Source organism: Citrus clementina, unplaced genomic scaffold, assembly GCF_000493195.1.
Source record: "Citrus clementina cultivar Clemenules unplaced genomic scaffold, Citrus_clementina_v1.0 scaffold_2, whole genome shotgun sequence".
In the NCBI taxonomy this organism is placed as follows: domain Eukaryota; kingdom Viridiplantae; phylum Streptophyta; class Magnoliopsida; order Sapindales; family Rutaceae; genus Citrus; species Citrus x clementina.
Window position 1 is genome coordinate 14584536 of NW_006262688.1, and position 19302 is coordinate 14603837.

The 19302-nt window shown below is 35.9% G+C and overlaps 2 protein-coding genes across 4 annotated transcripts; both read left to right on the forward strand.

Moving 5' to 3' along the window:
* The first annotated feature begins 466 nt into the window (after positions 1 to 466).
* LOC18053593 (probable carboxylesterase 11) lies at positions 467 to 3718 on the forward strand. The gene is made up of 2 exons (XM_006447108.2): positions 467 to 1726; positions 2688 to 3718. Exons 1-2 carry the CDS (start codon positions 870 to 872, stop codon positions 3223 to 3225), a joined length of 1395 nt encoding a protein of 464 aa, XP_006447171.1. The 5' UTR covers positions 467 to 869; the 3' UTR covers positions 3226 to 3718.
* A 1139-nt stretch (positions 3719 to 4857) lies between these two features.
* Positions 4858 to 17820, forward strand: LOC18053594. Of its 3 annotated transcripts, none has more exons than XM_006447112.2 (19): positions 4861 to 5090; positions 5258 to 5605; positions 6747 to 6995; positions 7619 to 7809; positions 7891 to 8062; positions 9360 to 9497; positions 9574 to 9763; positions 10506 to 10651; positions 11719 to 11895; positions 12021 to 12131; positions 12859 to 12978; positions 13111 to 13267; positions 13515 to 13678; positions 13793 to 13879; positions 14829 to 15157; positions 15595 to 15676; positions 15765 to 15904; positions 16224 to 16494; positions 16921 to 17820. In XM_006447112.2, the coding sequence occupies exons 2-19, from the start codon at positions 5312 to 5314 to the stop codon at positions 17245 to 17247; spliced, it is 3345 nt and encodes a 1114-aa protein (XP_006447175.1). In that variant the 5' UTR covers positions 4861 to 5090; positions 5258 to 5311; the 3' UTR covers positions 17248 to 17820. The 3 variants fall into 3 exon arrangements, with proteins under 3 accessions (XP_024046385.1, XP_006447175.1, XP_006447174.1); XM_006447111.2 differs by having other exon boundaries at positions 16248 to 16494; XM_024190617.1 differs by lacking the exon at positions 16921 to 17820 and having other exon boundaries at positions 4858 to 5090; positions 16235 to 16331.
* Positions 17821 to 19302: the final 1482 nt, after the last annotated feature.

Sequence of the window (19302 nt, forward strand, 5' to 3'; positions counted from 1 at the left end):
AAAGTATTTTAATTCTAAAAATAAGTCCTAAAATTAAATTAATATTAAATTTATTTCAATTTTAGATTAGAAAAAACGTTGTGCAAGTTAAACGTGACTTGCATTTTAACCAGGTTAAAGAAAAATAAAAATGTGTTTAATGAATTGTATGATAATATAAATTACCCTCATGTTTTCCAAGCGCATAATTATAATCAATTGCTAAGCGCAGCGTCCAACACGTAACACGTTAAAGCCTTCATTATCATTTCCAAAGCAAGCATTTGATTCCAGAATCAGTGAATCAACAAAAAAAAATGAAATTCCCATTTCCCAACAAACGAATTTCACTATTAACTACTTGTACCTTAACACGTGTAAGGGTAATATAGTCATTAATGTACAACTTTTATTTGCACATCTACCGTAATTTCTTAAACAGAGACCGCATGATGTCGCACCCCGTTAAAACAGCGAAACCAAAAAATGGGAAAAACAAAAACAGCTTAAAGCTTATAGGCCAGTGCCCACCATCCACCTCAGCCCCCTCTCCCTCTCAATTCTCATCTCTTTCTCTCTCATTTCATTCGGTCGCCATTGAAAAAACATAATCAGATTTAAGCAATCTCCCAGATTGCTTTGCAGCACCCACAAAACAATTTTTTTTTTTTTATACGCCCAAAAAACAAAATTACAAAAACAAAAACCCCTAATCTCAGGTGATCCATTTTCAATCAAAAACAAGAACAGTAAAAAAGAAAAAAGAGGATAATTCAACTTCAAGAATCATGAACTTATTATAAATCTTACCAAACACGGCATAGCTTATTTCTTGAAGAGCGAGAAATCGGGGGAAGAAAAAAGAATTAAAAAAAAAAAAGAAGAGAGAAATGCCGAGCGTAGCTGTAAAGTTGTATAGTGTGTTCTTCAAGTTTCTGTTGAAGCACCGATTACAGAACCGGATCCAATCTCCGCTCGACGAATCCGATCATTTCGGAGTCACGACCCGACCCGAGGAATCCGTTTCCGCTCCCAATCCTTCTTTCACCGAAGGCGTTGCCACTAAGGATATCCACATCGATCCTTTCACGTCGCTCTCGATCCGCATTTTTCTTCCCGAGTCTGCACTGAACCCTCCCGAGCCTGACTCCAGACCTCAATCCAAACCTAAACCGCGCGCGAACTCGAAGAATGCGGACGCGGACCTGCCACGCGACCCGCTTCATCTGCGGAGGAACAGCTACGGCTCCCCGAATGCGGCGGTGGCTGCGAGGAAAGAGGAGTATCGGAGAAGCAGCTACAGCGGCCGCGGCAGTGCCGACGCGGAAGCGATGAATTTGAATGGGAAATCGGATGTGTACAGGGGGTACGCCCCCGTGGATATGAATAGGAGGAAACTGCCGGTGATGTTGCAGTTCCACGGCGGCGGGTGGGTGAGCGGGAGCAAAGATTCGGTGGCGAATGATTATTTCTGTCGGCGAATCGCTAGGCTCTGCGATGTGATTGTTGTGGCGGTAGGGTACAGGTTGGCGCCGGAAAATCGGTTCCCCGCTGCGTTTGAGGATGGGATGAAGGTGTTGCATTGGTTGGGGAAGCAAGCGAATTTGGCTGAATGTAGTAAGAGTATGGGGAATGTGCGAGGCAGTGCAACGGAGTTTAAGAAGGCGGATGGGAATCGGCATCTTGTCGATGGGTTCGGTTCGTCTGTGGTTGAACCTTGGTTAGCTGCACATGCAGATCCCTCAAGGTCACATTTTGCTTTGATTTGATTGTTAACATTTCTTTGGAATCTTTTATTTTGCAGTGTAGGGAAGGGTTAATGATATTTTTAGTTTATAGGGAGAAATGATAACTAATTTATCTTGTTCAAGTTTGATGATCCTTGGTAATTGATAACATGTAGTTATATTTCTTCATGGAAACTTAAGAGTCAGCCTTTGTTGGTTTAATGGGTCTCCGAATGTCTTAAAGAGTAATCATTAATCCTAAAGACCCTTTTATTGCTGTAGTTAATTACATACATCTATTAAAACCATCAAGAATTTTAGTTTGGCCATAAAGGCTTTTAGGTTTATCTAACCACTTGAACTGATTCTTTTGAAGGGAAAATTTCTGAGATTTAAGTAATAGAAGAGACAGCTCGAAAGTGTTGTGTCAATTTAAGATTTATTTTCTCTCCCAAGGCTAATTTGTTTATCCCACATGCATTCAAATGGCCTAGGATCTTCATGCTGGCCTTTTGTACTTCCCTGTAATGTGCCGTCTTTGGCGGCAAAAACCAGCTCACGGCACCTTTAGTTGGTCACTATTGTTGCTGTTCTATGTTGGGGTGCTAGTAGTTAAGTTGATATCATTTGTAATTCACTTTTGTCAGCTTCTTGTCTTATTCACTTTTGAGATTAAGGTAAAGCTGGTGAAATGCAATAAGTACCTGTTTGTCCTGAAATGGAGCTGATCACCAATAATGGTTGTGTATGACTTAATGATTAGCATGGTGGATTTGGTTGTGTAATTGAGGCAATACAAACTTGACCTGTTGATATTATCTATTGATTAATATTTTTGCCAGTATATTAAGCTGTAAATGCTCATTTTGGGAGTTCTGAAATTTGTGATTAAATAAGCATTTTCTTCACTGCTATCAAAATCACTTAGACATATTGCAATTATTTCTTCCAAATCGCTAACTTGTCATATTTTTATAACAGATGTGTTCTACTTGGGGTGAGCTGTGGTGCAAACATTGCGGACTATGTGGCTCGGCAAGCTGTAGTGGCAGGCAGGCTTCTGGACCCTGTCAAGGTGGTTGCACAGGTGCTGATGTACCCCTTCTTCATTGGAAGTGTCCCCACACATTCAGAAATAAAGCTGGCGAACTCCTATTTCTATGACAAGGCTATGTGCATGCTTGCTTGGAAACTCTTTCTGCCTGAGGAAGAGTTTAGCCTAGACCATCCTGCCGCTAACCCCTTAATCCCAGATAGAGGACCACCTTTAAAGCTCATGCCTCCAACACTGACAGTTGTAGCAGAACATGATTGGATGAGAGACCGAGCAATTGCTTATTCAGAGGAGCTGCGAAAGGTAAATGTTGATGCACCTGTTCTTGAATATAAGGATGCTGTTCATGAATTTGCAACTCTAGATATGCTTTTGAAGACTCCTCAGGCCCAGGCCTGTGCCGAGGACATTGCCATCTGGGTTAAGAAATTTATCTCACTTCGAGGTCATGAGTTCTCATATTAAATACCAAGTAGGATAAGGTAAACCTGGGGAGATTTGCAGCAGCAGTGGCATCAGTTCCTGCTTTATCTTCTGTTTCGCCGATGAAAGAGTGATGGATTGCTGCCATTATGGAGGTCGGAGTTTGTAATATTTTATATCATGTGTTTTTGGCTAATCTAGCGGCTGGGCTGTGCATCAGTTTTCATATTTTACCGCATCCTAATATGTTCTTTTTGTAAGATAGAGGTTGCATATCAAGAGTAGGGAGTTAGTGAGCCGTGAGATAAATTCGCATCCTTTTTTCGGGTGACGAGTGCCACATTGGGACATTGTCGGTCACATTTTTTTCCTGTGTATTAGTATTTTTCCTGTGTATTACTATGTTACTCCTCATGAGTAGAGTTTTATTCAAAGATTCTTATCTGTCTCTCTATAGGTCTCTACTTGTACAAAATTTTCCTATGAATGAATATTCTTGGACTGTGGATAAATACACATTGATAAATTGGGAAGACATAATGTTGATCCTTTGTGACCACCTAGGCTTGGAAAGAGATTGGGCAGCAGACAAGCCGTGAAACTCCAAAGATTGATCTTATGGATAAGCTTGTATACTTTCAAATTCTTTGCATTTTGTATTGCCCTATGTTAAGCCTTTCAAAGCAATAATAAATTTTATTTTTCTTCTTGTTTGAGAGCGGCAATGCCGTGTATTATAAACCTCCCATCTCATGACTGCTGAAGTGCCCGGGGCATATGAACGAAAGTTGCCTCATTTGGTTCACAATTACACCTTAGACGGGAAACAAGGGTTATTGTCTTATTGAGCAGCCAGAGAGTTTTTCAGGTCCCAATCTTTAAGGAGTGATATATGCCCCCAATATTGGAAGCATTTTGAGGGTAGTGAATTCATGCGGCGGGTAACTGCTTGGTGTCCGGCGGCTCTGGTTGATCAACGACCGTGGTCATATTTGCTCTTCGCTCAACAGGTTTAGTCATTCATGTACCCAGAGCACTGCCGCTGGACCGCCGCATTAGCATATGACTAAGGTTCCGGTAATACTTGAAGCATTTCCCGTTTGTGGAAAGCTTCAAAAATTTCCATAATAAAACAACTCTCTCTCTCAGTCTCAGGTGATGTGTTCTTAAATTATTATTGATTTACTCCAACATTTTCCATATTTGGAAAATTATTTGAAGAGAACTGAAATTATCCTGATTCATTTATTAAAAATGTGTCAAATAAAAATTCAGTTTTCCGTTAATCTGCAACGAAAAGACATTTTTGCCCTAAAAATACATTTTTAATAATTGCAATTTTATTTGACGCTGTTAAATGAACTATAAATGCGTTAAATCTAATCCAATTACTACAACATTTGCCACTCGCATAAATAATTCTGCAGATGCTGGTGCATTTAATACAAATTTAATTTATATGTTGCCTTACTTATTACAAGGGATCACAATTAAGCCAGGATGAGTAGTTCAATCTTGCTTTTATTGGGTGCAAATTTCTAATCTTTTTCATAATTGAATGAATTAAACTCTCAATAAATTTTTATTTGTATCCGTAGATCATATAAAGGAAAATTAATTTCTTAAACTTAAATAGTGCATTCACAATCTGGTAAAATTGATTAGAGAAAATACTATCCGAATTTCAAATAAATGAAAATGTTAATCTGCCTGGATCCGAATCCACACCCGAATAACAAACCAAGAGAAGACCCGCTCCAAAATCGGAAAAAACTCAATTCCATTTTTGTTTAACCGATCTTGCTATTTTAAGTCCCAAACTTCCACAGAGCTTGCTCAGGCTCAGAGAGTCACAGTCCCCCTGATTCGTCTACCACACGCTTCAGTCAACCAAGTTTCCCGATCAGGTACCACTTTCATCTTCTCATTTACTTCATTACTCTAGTTTTCAACTAATTTTAAGCTTACTTTTCGTTAATCTAGCTTAACTAATAATTAACAACTTTAAAACAGCAGATCTAAGTTAGTACTTAGCACTCACTTAGTCCTTATTTTATTTTATTGTTTCTGTTAGGCTGTACTTAATGTTTGAGTAAGTGTTACTTGGAGATAAAATCGATTTTCCACGATGGAAGGTTTTCGAGCGAAGTTGAGAGTTGCCACGACTGTAATATTAGCTTTGTGGATAGGCATTGCTGCTTTGTATAGTTTGTTAAAGCCTATATCAAATGGTTGCGTCATGACATATATGTATCCGACGTACATTCCAATTTCGTCTACCGAGGGAGCATCTTCATCAGCGAGGTATGCGTTGTATTTGTACCACGAAGGCTGGAAGAAGATTGATTTTGAGGAACACTTGAAGCAACTTAACGGTGTGCCAGTTCTTTTTATTCCTGGCAATGCTGGTAGCTACAAACAGGCAAGGTCTTCTTTGTTATTTAGTTTTATGGACTTGTTGCTAATTTAATTTGCATTTTGTTTGTATCCTCGGCAGCGATTGTAGAATAAGTAGTAAAATGAGCTGCATTTTAGAAAATAAGAAATGGTAGTTGTTTCAACTTTTCCTGATTGTCAGTACAAGTTTCGCGGGATTTTGCTAAGAGTATGATCCTTTCAACATTCCATGTTCATTTTTTGGGAGGTGTAATAAAAGAATGTAGGTCATAATGCAAACATTTCACTAAAAGGTTATGACTTGATTATCAACAGTTAGAAGCCTTATCCTGTCCAACATTTGACAGTCCATATTTTGTTTTGATGTCTGGTAACATATTCAAAGGGCAGTCCATGCTTCAAATGCTTTGAGGGTTGCAAGGTTGATGGGGGATGAGGTTGCTGGTAGATTGCAGGCTTTTACTGGTAAATCTTTAGCTGGGTGGGAGATTGCTCGAATTTGGAATACCAATAAAATCTTGTTATTGAACATGGAAGACCAAATAAATCTGAGTCCTCTACTAGGCATGATGGCTTTATGATATCTGAAATGGACATTTATAATGAAGCCTCTAACCTTAACCTCATTTGTTTTCCATTTTCTATTTAAGATGTTTTGTCCATTTAATTTGTGTTTGCGTTAGTTATGGCTTAGATGGATTTTTGCTTATTCTGGCTTGTTGGTAAGCAGAGGTGTTGATTAGATATGGTGCGTAAGTACAACCTACCCATCCTAGAGAATGGAGGAGGATTGTATTTATTAAGTTGTGGACAGTTGTTTTGTGTCATGGATTAATTGATTCATCTTACCAAATTGGGAACAACTTGTGATTTGAGAATCTATTAACAACTTGAACTTTGCATTCCATTGGAATAAATAATTATATTAAGATAAGTAATTTGATCCCATCAGATCCAAGAAATATGTTATGCAGAGACGAAAATGAAGAAAATCTGGTTGGCACTCCACGGAACCCATTCCAACATTTTTTGTAAAGTTTGCTAATTTATAGGACTGAAAACAACATGATACATATTTATCAAATATCATGATGTTGCGAGGACCTCCAACAACCGAATTGATATCTCTCTTCCTAGAAATTTTAACAGCTTTGTACTACTCTCAGGTGCGATCATTGGCTGCAGAATCTGATAGGGCATATCAAGGTGGTCCACTTGAACACTCATTTTATCAAGAAGCTTCCTTGACTTTGGAGGAGGGTGGTGTAAATATAGATGCATCTATCTTTCATTCATCAAATCAGTATACTCGCAGGCTAGACTGGTTTGCCGTAGATCTTGAAGGTGAACATTCTGCAATGGATGGTCAGATCCTAGAAGAGCATGCAGAATATGTTGTGTATGCCATCCACAGGGTATCACTTAACTTCTTTCTTTGAGCTATTTTCCAAAAATATAATATGTCCATACGATGGATTGTCAACTGAATAGGAATAAGAGATCTTTGAATCATACTTTATGTTCACACTTACAGGATTTACCCCCATACACAGTTTAGAAACTTTGTTACTGAGATGGAACTTGTGCTCTGTTTCTGGAATATATGGTTCTCATTGAAAGTTAGATGTGAGCCTCATTCCAGTCAAGATCTAAAAGCATTTCTTGTCCTTACTTGGTGAAGCTCTATCCATCTATTGTTTATAAGCTCCTGGAATTCTATTTTTTCTATTTGGTTATTTTTCTCGTGGGACATATGTTCTATTAAGTTATTTATTATTATGTTATTTTCTTGTAGCCTCAAACCATTTCTTTCTGAAGTTCAGTTTTCACTTCCTTTTGTCCTTGTAGCCGTTTTTATTTTGACTGCATCATAGATTATTGCTATTTGAACATATAGCCAAAATTCCATTAAATGGCGCAACCTCTAAGTTCTCTCAAACTAATTTAAGCTGGAACAATTTTTGGTTTGTTAGAGTGGGTTCTATAGTTATGGCTTTACAATAACTGCAATTTGGTTATTGTGTGGGCATGTCTGCAGATTTTGGATCAATATAGAGAATCTCAAGATGCTCGAGAAAGGGAAGGTGCTGCGACTTCTGGGAGTTTGCCTAAAAGTGTGATATTGGTTGGTCACTCTGTGGGTGGTTTCGTTGCTAGAGCTGCTATTATCCATCCACTTTTAAGGAAGTCAGCTGTTGAGACTGTCCTTACACTTTCAAGTCCACACCAGTGAGTAACTTCTTCAGAGTCAATGCCCTTAAAATTTTATGGATTAATTAACTTTTTATGAGATTTGCCTATTTTATCCAGATCACCTCCTTTGGCATTGCAGCCATCCTTGGGTAACTATTTTGCACGGGTAAATGATGAATGGAGAAAGGGATATGAGGCCCATACCACTCCAACTGGGCATCGTGTGTCCAATTCAAGACTTTCCCATGTTGTTGTTGTCTCCATCTCCGCCGGTTATCATGATTATCAGGTATATTCCTGTTTTTGGTCACACAATATAGTATGTTGTATATAGTTTGTTGCTATTCAAAAGTTTAGATTTATCATAACATAAAAGTTCCTTTATTTGCCATTCCCTAAATGAGACTACATGATAGGCGAAGTATGTGAAGATTTCCGCTGAAAATTGCATCTGTACAGTATAGGTTTCTGCCGATAGGATGAGCGAATTTAATTTGAGCTGGAAAATAGGTGTGCGTAGATTAAAAATTATTTTCTTCTCTAGTTTATAGCTAGAATGCCAAGAAACATACTTTATGTATTCAAAATTTTCTTCTTGGTAAGGTTCTATTTCTTGAAACTTTGGTGTATGAAAGTAGGGTCTATGTTTTCACTTCTAATTTGGTTGCTTTTTGTGCAAGATAATCACAATATCATGCACGTCGGATTGACAATTATTGTAATGGATGATACTAAACTATGTTTAGAATATGCTTTACAAACACAGAGATGGTCTGGATTATGGTTCTTTATGATCAATGGGAGTGAGATAGGGGATAAAAAATGGGGCAAACTCAAACTAAGTGGTGGGATTAAATTACAGAAATGATGAAATTTGATGAGTTGTAGATGCTGAACAGGGATTTCTTTTTTTCTTTTCTCTTTTTTTTTTTTTGGTTGCTTTTCTTGGGGGTTGGCTGTAGACTGTATAACATTAAGGGAATCGCAAGTAGAAAAATCACTAGTAAATAGATCAGGTTGAAATGAAGTGCTTGCGTGCCTGACTGCTTATAAAGTTAGGAGAGAATGATATATTGTTGTGATCATCAATGTAATGCTTGCTTTACTTTATCACAAGAAATTTAGTCAATTAAGAAAAATTCTATCTATAGCATGGGAAGAACTGAGTTGTGGTTGTTCAGAGGTGTAGTGGGGAGTTAAAAGGATTTGTTAAATAGATGGTTCTGGGAAATAATCAGTATTCTATCCACCTTCTCAAATACTGCACATTTGGTATGTACATTAGCATTTTAATTTTATGTTCATATTAGGTTCTCTTTTATGCCAATGGTCTTGACTTATTCATCCTTTGTTTCAATATTGTATTTTGTACTTCAAGTTTTTTCCTTTGCTGCTAGACAGTGATAGCTTTCTCAAGATTTTCCGAATTGTAAATGTGAAAATGTATAATGTTTTAATTAGTTTAATCTGGTATTTCATTACCCTTTATATCAATAGAATGCTTGTTGTGTAACCTAGCTTGGCTCCACTCTGTCTGTTGATGCTTTCTATTTTTCTAATATACAACTTTTTATGCTTTTCTTAAGGTTCGTTCAAAGATAGAATCGCTTGATGGCATTGTGCCTCCAACCCATGGTTTTATGATAAGTAGTACAGGCATGAAAAATGTGTGGCTTTCAATGGAACATCAAGCTATTTTATGGTGTAATCAACTAGTTGTGCAAGTGAGTGAATTTTGTTTTTCCTTGGAATTTGTTTTTGGTCCTAGTGTGGACGAGTTTGAATATATGTTCTGTGTAGGTTTCGCATACTCTCCTTAGTTTGATAGATTCCAGAACGGGTCAGCCTTTTCTTGACACTCGACAGAGGCTTGCCATGTTTTCAAGGATGCTTCGTAGTGGGACACCACAAAGTTTTAATTGGATGATGCAGTCACACTTGTTTCACCAGTCAACTCCTGCTTCCATTAAGGATGCAAAAGATGCAACTGGTATTATCTTTATGGTATCTTTAGCTCTTCTAGTTTCTGATTCCTAAATATCAGTTTTTTGAAATATATTCTCAAAGATTTACAACATTTTAGTTTGCTTTGTTGAAAAACTCAATTAATGGTGTATGGTATCTTTATCTCTTATGGTTTATGAACTCCTAAATACCAGTTTTTTGAAAGATATTCTCAAGTATTGACAATATTTTATGTTGTAGGTTTCTTTTTCATCATGCACAATTAGCATACGGACTTTTTGTCTTGTTTCTTTGTATAGCTGCAGTTTGTCTCTCTCTAGGAAGTTTTTTCGCATATGTGGACACCTGGTCCACTTCTCTCACTCATTATCACTCTTAATATTAGTACAGTTACTTTTTAATGAAAAAGGAGCTAAAAAAGGGACTTGTGACTAGTTATCTGGATCTGCATGACAATCCTGCTAAATGAGTCCAGCTTGCACTATGTCAAGGCTGTCTGATAGAGGCCCAACCAAAATAGAACCAAATCATGCAAACTTTAGATGTGGGAAGGAGGCTAAGCAGTTATTATCTTTATGAACATTCATTATTTCATGCTCTCTTTTGAACCTTTGTAATTTCTGCTGCGTGAAGTATAACTGTGTTTTTGTTTTCAAGACATATGGCATGGGAATCTCTTTGTTCTTTTGCACTGGATAAAATGTGTCCAGGTTTTATTTTGAAGTTGTTAAAATGTTGTCTTCTGTGTGGAATATCCATGCTTTCAGGTTCTCAAGCTCCTTCCTCATCTAGTTGTCCCAGCACTGTTCAGTGGAGTGCTGAAGGTCTTGATAAGGATTTATATATTCAGACAGCCACAGTAACTGTTTTGGCCATGGATGGGAAGAGGCGATGGTTAGACATACAAAAATTGGTAAGCTTGGACATAGTTTCTCATCCATATCTTTGAAAAGATTTTGTTCGTACTGTTTGCTTCTTACTAGGTGGAGCATTAGTTGCCTGGATTGCTAATATTTTAAGGATTTGCTCCAAATATGACTCAAGATAACCAAAATTATAGAATTATGGCCGAGGGCGAGAATTAAAACTTCCAAGCATATGCCCTATGAAACTAAAGAAATATAGGAACACCCTGTTTTAACAAACCTAAGCCAAAGCTAAAAGAAGTTGAGAAATACAAAATTAGTAGTTTGTAAGTCAAGAAAATATTAATTATTTTACAATTAAAAACTTCTCAAACGTGTCTTGACTTCTAAGCTAGTCTAAAAATTATAGAAGTCAAGACAATTTCAAGAAGTCTTAAATTTCCTCAGAACAAAGATTTGAGCAAAAAACAAAGTTATCAAAGAACAACACCATAAATCTCAGCCAAAAAAAAAAAAATGGCTATGCTGCCTGTTAATATAAGTATAATTTGGGATATTTGACCTAAAAATTACTAAATCATAAACACCCAACACTAACATATTGTTTTGATGTAAGAGATCTTGAGGGTAGTGTTAAATTTACAGTGTTTAGAATTGTACTAAGGGGTAGTTGTGACTTTACTCCATCAAATTATCATAGTCATGTAATACTCCTAATTTTGTCAAATTTATGCTATTTAGTGGTTTTTGGGTCATAATTAAATTAAAAACCTGAATCTTTCTGTCCATGCATTCAAGCAGCTTTTGGGTCAGGTTTTAAGTTTTAACTTTGGTCTTAGGTTAGGTACTTTTCTTTTATATTCCTCAGGTTAACATTAGGTGTTTTAGATGCATAAATAATGACTGCTCTATGAAAAATTCACTGTTCTAGATCTTAAAATGCAGCTCAATTATCAAAAAAAAAAAAAATCTAGCCCAATTATCTTCCCAAGTTGGGTAACCATAAAGATCCGCATGGTGGTTCAATTGTTCTTTTTCTGACATAACTTTGCATTTTTACTTTATAAATCTCCAACAAAAATGGACTGGCTTATGGTTCAACTTGTGGGTGCAGGGTGCGAATGGAAAAGATCACTTCATATTTGTCACAAACCTTGCTCCATGTACTGGGGTTAGAATTCATCTGTGGCCTGAAAAAGGGAAATCAACTACAGACCTGCCGGGAAGTAAAAGAATTCTAGAGGTGACATCAAAAATGGTTCACATTCCATCACGAGCAGCACCAAGGCAGGTATTAAATGTAGTAATACTGCAACGAAGTAAACTGATGTTTTATTGATATGGAGAATCAAATATCATACCTTTTGGTCAATGTGGTTGACATTTTCCCCCCAAATATGTTGTTTTGCTTATCAGCTTGAACCTGGCAGTCAGACAGAGCAAGCGCCTCCATCTGCTGTATTTCAGCTTGGTCCTGAGGATATGCGTGGTTTCAGATTCCTGACTATTTCAGTTGCTCCTACTCCAGTATTGACTTTTATCTGCCTCTTGATCATTTTCTTTCTCAAATCATCATCTGACCTGCATCAGAATAGTTTTTAATCCTTTTTTTTTATATACTTAGAATTGGTGATGGCTTACACAGAAAGAAACAAATAAATAAAAATGCATATGCACTCACATACTCGCACAATCACACACAGAGAGAGAGAGAGAGAGAGAGAGAGAGAGAGAAGGGTGGATATGAAATTATGGTCTCAGTCCATGTTGATCACTAGTTACACTGTTCAACTTCTAATGAAGATCATTTTCTTGTAAATTTTAAATTCAGTGCCATTCAAGAATGAGTCTGTGATGTTTATTGTTGGGCCGGAGTGCTTTTATTTTTTCTTAGAAAATGTGATCTTCCAACTATATCATTTTATAACAGTGAGGTACTCCTTATTTATATTCTGAAGATGTCCATCTTGCGTCATTCCTGCTCTTGGTGAAGCTTAATACATTAATGGTGGACTGCAGTTACTTATTTGCACTTCATATCCTAAATATCTTTTGGCGTTCAACATTCTTGGTTTCTATCTTTCTGCTGAAAGTGGTTTGTAATTTGGATATGTAAATTCTGAACCTAAAATGGTGGCTTGGTTTTATAAGATTTTGCGGTTTTTAGATTCTTTTGAATGGTACTACTGTGTTCTTGCTGATTGTGGTATGGACATGAGACGTACATGATTCATTATGATTTTCTGGTTCTCAGACCATTTCAGGCAGACCTCCACCAGCTGTTTCCATGGCAGTTGGGCAGTTCTTTAATCCTCAGGAAGGGGAGAGGGAATTTTCTTCACAATCAATGCTTCTGTCTGCCTATTCTCCAAAGGTTTATATTTCATAAAGCAGCTGACTTGTTTTTGGGGTTATGAGTTTTACAAACTTAAAGCTATAACTGCTTCAAATAATTTTACATGTTAAGTGATTGGCTTTTGATGGAATGCTTTACAATGTTGTGTAGGACTTGTTTTTAAAGGAGGACCATCCCCTTGTTTTCAATCTAACATTTGCTATTAGCTTGGGCCTTTTGCCTATTACGTTGTCTTTGAGAACTGCAAGCTGTGGGATACAGAATTCTGGGTTTGCAAATGAAGAGGCTGGAGACATTGAACATAGTAGTAAGGAATATGATTTGGCAGATTTATTGTGTTTATCACCAATATTGTAGTTATAATGCTTATTATTTGATATCCTATATTAATATCTTACTGGATGTTTCTGATGCTTTTTCATATGTTTTCATTTTTTAATTTTAAAGGTCTAATAAAATTAATACCCAGACCAATAATTATTTTTCATTTGGAAACTTCTCAATAGATTTTTCCTTTATTTTCTTCTTCTGAACTAGCTTTTTTGGCACTTCAGGGCTTTGCAAAATGCGTTGTTTCCCACCTGTAGCACTTGCTTGGGATCCCACATCAGGTCTTTACGTATTTCCAAATTTATTCAGTGAGACTATTATCATTGATTCTTCACCAGCTCTCTGGAGTTACAGTCAAGGATCCGAGAAAACAATTGTTGTATTGCTGGTACAAAGTTTTCTTTGAACTTAGTTGTTCTTGTGTCACCATATATTTTATTTTCATATTATTTGTTCTCAAAATTTGCATCTTACGTTGTTAACAATTCTATATACTCTGCAGGTTGACCCACATTGCTCTTATAAAACAAGTGTCTCTGTTTCTGTCACTGCAGCTGCCAGCAGATTTTTGCTTTTATATGGCTCACAGGTAACAAACAAGAGTGCATATATGCATGAGTTTGATGCTGAACGAGAACATTCATTGGTTTTGGTGATGTTTTTCTGTCTTTTAAGTTTACCATAATGTCAATGATAGTTTATGAGAATGCAAATTTACGAGACAATCACTTGAATGTTACCTTCCCAACTTCTCAGAGGCTTTGGTTTAAATACTGTCTTCTCTCCAAACAATAATTGTTCGAAATAGGTCTCTCAGTGATAAAACAAGTTGTGTATTTGATAATTAGAATCCATTCGGCCTTAGAATTGGTAATTAATTAATTTAAGAGTATTTAGAACAGGAGACTACAAATCTACATGGGATTAGCTCCGAAGTCCGAACCTATAACCTAAACAATTTCATCATTATTTGAGTCTAGTGTACAGCTTGGATGTACAGAGAACCAGCATATACCATATGCAGAATCAAATCCACTACTATGAATGGGTTTCAAAATTTTTGTCTGTTCAGTAAGTAATTAATTAATTTAAGAGTATTTAGAAGAGGGGACTACATATCTACATGGGATTAGCTCCAAAGTCTGAACTTATAACCTAGACAATTTCATCACATGAATGTTTTTATTTTTGTTCTGTTATGATCAATACACATGTTCTATGGAGATTTATAGAATATATGACACATTAGAGTTTTGTGCATTTTCGCCGGTCATGTGCTGATTTAGTTATTTCTTAGATCAGGATAATAAAGAAAAATAAGTAGTATTTTGGCATACCAGATGCTCAAGAAATAATGGTTATTTTTATGACTGAGGAAATAATGTTTATTATGCTCTCTTATTTATATAAATGAATAATAATAGTTGATAGGTGTTCTTCTATTGGGGGGTTGTTTCTGTCTCATATTTTTTTGAATTAGATAATAACGATATGATATAAGTTCTAACTTATCATGCTGCTTGACTTATCGCATGCAGATTGCTGGTCTGTCCGTTGCTGTTGTATTTTTCGCTTTGATGCGGCAAGCTTATGCCTGGGATTACTATTTGCCTATGCCTTCAATGCTGACAGTTGTGGAGTACAATTTACAAATGCCATTTCCATTTTTGCTTTTAGCTATTCTACCAATATTGGTCTCCCTGTTCCATTCCTTCCTGATGTCTCAACCATTTCCTCCCATCATGAGTTTTGCTGTTGTGTCGTTGATTTGCTATGTGTTAGCAAATGGGTTAATAGCTCTGCTAATATTGGTTTCACAATTGGTCTTCTATGTCACTGCCACTGCACATGTATTTATCAAAACAAGGTTAGTAGGCTCTCTCTTCATCACACGGTGTGAGACTGAGTATTCAGATGATTTTTTTCATACGTTTTTCAAATGTTACCGATTAGAAAAAGTAGGGAAAAAGAAATAAACGGAATAATATAAGTGGAATTTTCTTCTGGTTATTGGGAAGTTTGGAAATGCCATTTGATTGGCAATGAAAACTTTATTACGACTTATTTGAGAGTCTATGAAAATCCATTTCTGGTGAGATCATATATTTGGCATTTAATGGAATGAAATCTTTATCGAAATCCGAATTAAAATTATGTTTTTCCTTTTCTCCCTCCAAGTCATTTTTTCCCTCTTTTCTCCTATTTTTTTATTCCACTGTATTAGACTATTAGTGGTTCATCTGCATGTGAGTATGTGCTAGTAATTTTATATATGCTGAACAGTAAGGGTTGAAATATTTGCAGGTGGGAAGTGTGGGAAGGAAATTTTTGCTTTGCATTTCTTCTTTGGTTTGTCAATCTTTCCTCCAGTTTCTTTTCATTAAAGGTAAATACCTTAAATCTTTGTATTGCATGATTGGTAACTCAGAATATGTTAACGAAAATACTTGTCCGCTGGTTCATTCAAAGAACAGGTGGTAAGGGTCATGAGAGCCAATCAGCTACTTGTTACAGCGTTGGCTGCAATTACCTTGGTGTGCTTTGTTCATCCAGCCTTGGGTCTAATTGTAATTCTCTTGTCTCATGCTTTCTGCTGCCACACTTCATTGTCCAGGTACGCACGTAGCTTATTTTTTAATACTTTTCCTTATGATATCTTTTTGTGGCATTCAAGAACATTGAAATAAATCTCTGAACTTGTTCATTGGTGGATTTGATTGAGTTCTGGGCTTGTTAAGCATGAAGTACTTCAAAACCGTGCATTTCCTATGCCTACTAATTTAAATATAGTAATTCAAATTATTGATTGCATCTGGGCTGCTGATTCCATTGAACAGGGTATGATGATAACTTGAACTGAAACCTCTATGACAAAATGCCATGAACTTTAGTTGTAATGTGAACTTGAGAGCTGCCTTATGTCTCTGTAACAGTTTTTTGACAGCTTCCTTTCGTAGTCATGCATGGAGAAAGGAATTATATGATTATAACACAAACAACAATGGCCGGTCAAAGCTTAGATACACACGGGAAAGAAGATTCAGCCCAAATTTGCCGTTGGACGATTGCAGCTCTAGTAGTCCAGATTCGTCAAAAACTTTCAGTGACACTCAATTAGAGATTTTCCATCACCGACATGGTTTGCTGATCCTGCATCTTCTTGCATCCCTCATGTTTGTGCCCTCACTGATGGCTTGGTTTCAGGTATGAATTAGGATAAATTATTCATTGTTCCAGGAGCACCATTTTGTTTTTCTTTTTTCACCAATTTGTAGGTCCTACAAATAAGTTAACTGGTGGAATTCACTTTTGTGCAAGAACACATGTGCTAGCATTTCTGAATGATTAAACAGGGAGTTTACATTTGTTTAATATTCTCATAAAATTGAATGAATTAAATGTTAATTGATGGACTACAGCTTCAATTAAAATTGATAGATGATTGTGACATTTATGCATCTACAACTGTGGAGCCCTAAAACTGGATCTTAAATTTACATGGTATTTCCTCGAACTTTAAACAAAAATATATGCTTATGTGCTTTAGTAATTAACAGTTTTACTCTTAAAACATAATAATAATTAATTTAAAAGAACAGTACTAAATTGGGAGTTTCTTTGTGATTGCAGAGAATAAGCATGGGACACAGCTTTCCTTGGTTCTTAGATTCAGTCCTTTGCATTGGTGTTATCCTTCATGGTACTGTTATCTCTAAGCCTGAATACAATTACTTGGTTTCTTTCCCGGGCATCCTGGGTCAGGAACTGAGGCTGAATTCCATCTACCTCCTTGCTGGATACTATTCCTTTCTCTCTGGTCTGGCCTTGGCACCATACAGAGTTTTCTACGCAATGGCTGCCATTGGGGTCATTTCACTGGCTTCAAAGATTATAAAGGAAAAATACGGGAAGGGAGAACCACGCTTTGGTGGCAGAAAGCATTCCCACAGACATTGATACCTATAAACATGTGCAGTGCAACAAGATGATGAGAAACACACTTGTAGTCTTGTGCAATCATCTGCCACTGATTGATTTGTAGAACTGGTGTCATCATGCCACATTCACACGCAAGCAGTATGATCCATTTTATAGGTAAAAATATGATTCTTAAAACAAAGAACAAGGGAAAAGATAATTTCATTTTGCATTATTCGGCTGAGGACTTTGCCAGATCTTGACACGAGGTGCTGACGATTGTTTTGGTATGAAACTCAGGTGGTTAATTTTTGTTGTATTACACTAGGCAGAAAACCATAAACATCAACTTGAAATTTTGCAAATAAACGAGCTAGTGATATCTGAGAGATGTGTTGTGAGCTACCTTCCTGATGATTTTGATTTTATTTGTTCTTGTACATAATGGATAATTCTCTTTTTAGCTGCAAAAATGATGCAATGCTTTTTAGAAAGTTACAGATTGGATGCTGGGTTTTGTTGCTTTGTTTCTAAGAGTGTCTTATTAAGCAGCCATGCTTGGTTCTATTTTTCGATTGATTGTTGGAGCAAAAAATAATTTTAATCTCCATGAAGCCGGTGATTTTGGAGTAGTTTTGATCTCTTTTAACTTTGTTTTGTTTTGTTCCAACAGAGTAGAAATTACTTTAGATGATAATATTAAATAATAAATGTAAGATATCTCTATAGCTATTATCGTTTTGTCATGCCACATGCATGTTGATTTTTAAAATTCCAGAGCATACTGTGAAAAACATCAATTTCTTCATTTTAATTCTATTTTAGGTGATGTGGGGATTTGTTATTCATTTTAAGTTGTCAAAGATATGTTCGAATTTGATTTAAAGCATACTGTAGATAAATACAGAACTTATTACATGTTTAAAAGAATTTAAAAAGAAATTAAGATTACGTAATTCATACTTCTTTCTGATTGATTAACAGCCGTTCAAATTCGATAATATAAAAGAAAATGAAGTTCTCACCATAAAGAGAACCACATTTAGTCCACAACGGTGCACTTTAATGAAGGAAAATTGTAAAAACTCCCAAATAATAATAAACTGATCATTTACACCCCTTTGTGAATTTAAGGGGATTTATTACTGTGATTTAGTTCTTCGAAAATGGCATTAGGGCCTAGTTTTTTTTGTTCAAAATTTGAAATAACAAATAGAATATTGGCAGGAAATCGATTGCATATATTCTGACAGTTAACTCGAATGGAAACTATATCAATTTGTATTGTCGATATAACAAATCATGTTTTAGATTATTTTAAAATTAAAAGTAAAGATGAATAGAATGAGACATATGTTGGTACACGATGCAGGAGATGATCGAATGTCAAATTACGATGCCATAATGAATAATATAACTACACATATGCAGTATTATACGTTAGAAAGATTTGATTTAGTACAACTATATTTATCCCAGGCTCATGAATATAGAGTTGCAGAACTCATAATAATAAAAAACAAAAATTTAAATATAGATCATATTCTATTAAGTATAATAAAAAAAGAAGTTTAGAGAAATAATTTTTCATGAAAACAATGGAATATTAATTCTATTGGTAAATATATTGATGCACTTATAATAGACTACAATAGATTTTTATCTATCAAGCAAAGGGAAGAATATGATTGAAATAACCAAAGAATTAGAAGTTATCCTTCTAGTAATATGCTAATAGAATATAACTTGCATAAACTTCACCTTATGCATAAAGATTTAAGGAATAATAATATTCTTAAGGATATAAAAAATATCATATGTCATAAATATTTTACAGAAATTAATGAAATACTATACAAATGGCATAATGAATAAATTATTTGAGCCATTAGTAATTTCACAAAACATAGAAACCAATAGGCTACCACTCTCTAGCTATAGGCAAGGAGGATCTACTTATGGCAGATTTCAACCCTTCGATCTTAATAATGATTTGGATATGTGAGGGAACAATCAATTAAATTGGATTTCACTATATTTCTTGAATAATGGCGGTGCTGATATGGTCTAAGGCAACTAGCGAATTTATTCCAG

What these genes read in the sequence shown, in the direction of transcription:
- LOC18053593 (XM_006447108.2), top strand. Translation starts at nt 870, where the DNA reads ATGCCGAGCGTAGCTGTAAAGTTGTATAGTGTGTTCTTCAAGTTTCTG. An exon ending in GCACATGCAGATCCCTCAAG is followed by an intron (nt 1,727 to 2,687) that starts GTCACATTTTGC and finishes TTTTTATAACAG; the next exon opens with ATGTGTTCTACTTGGGGTGA.
- LOC18053594 (XM_006447112.2), top strand. Translation starts at nt 5,312, where the DNA reads ATGGAAGGTTTTCGAGCGAAGTTGAGAGTTGCCACGACTGTAATATTA. An exon ending in ATGCTGGTAGCTACAAACAG is followed by an intron (nt 5,606 to 6,746) that starts GCAAGGTCTTCT and finishes TACTACTCTCAG; the next exon opens with GTGCGATCATTGGCTGCAGA. An exon ending in ACACTTTCAAGTCCACACCA is followed by an intron (nt 7,810 to 7,890) that starts GTGAGTAACTTC and finishes TATTTTATCCAG; the next exon opens with ATCACCTCCTTTGGCATTGC.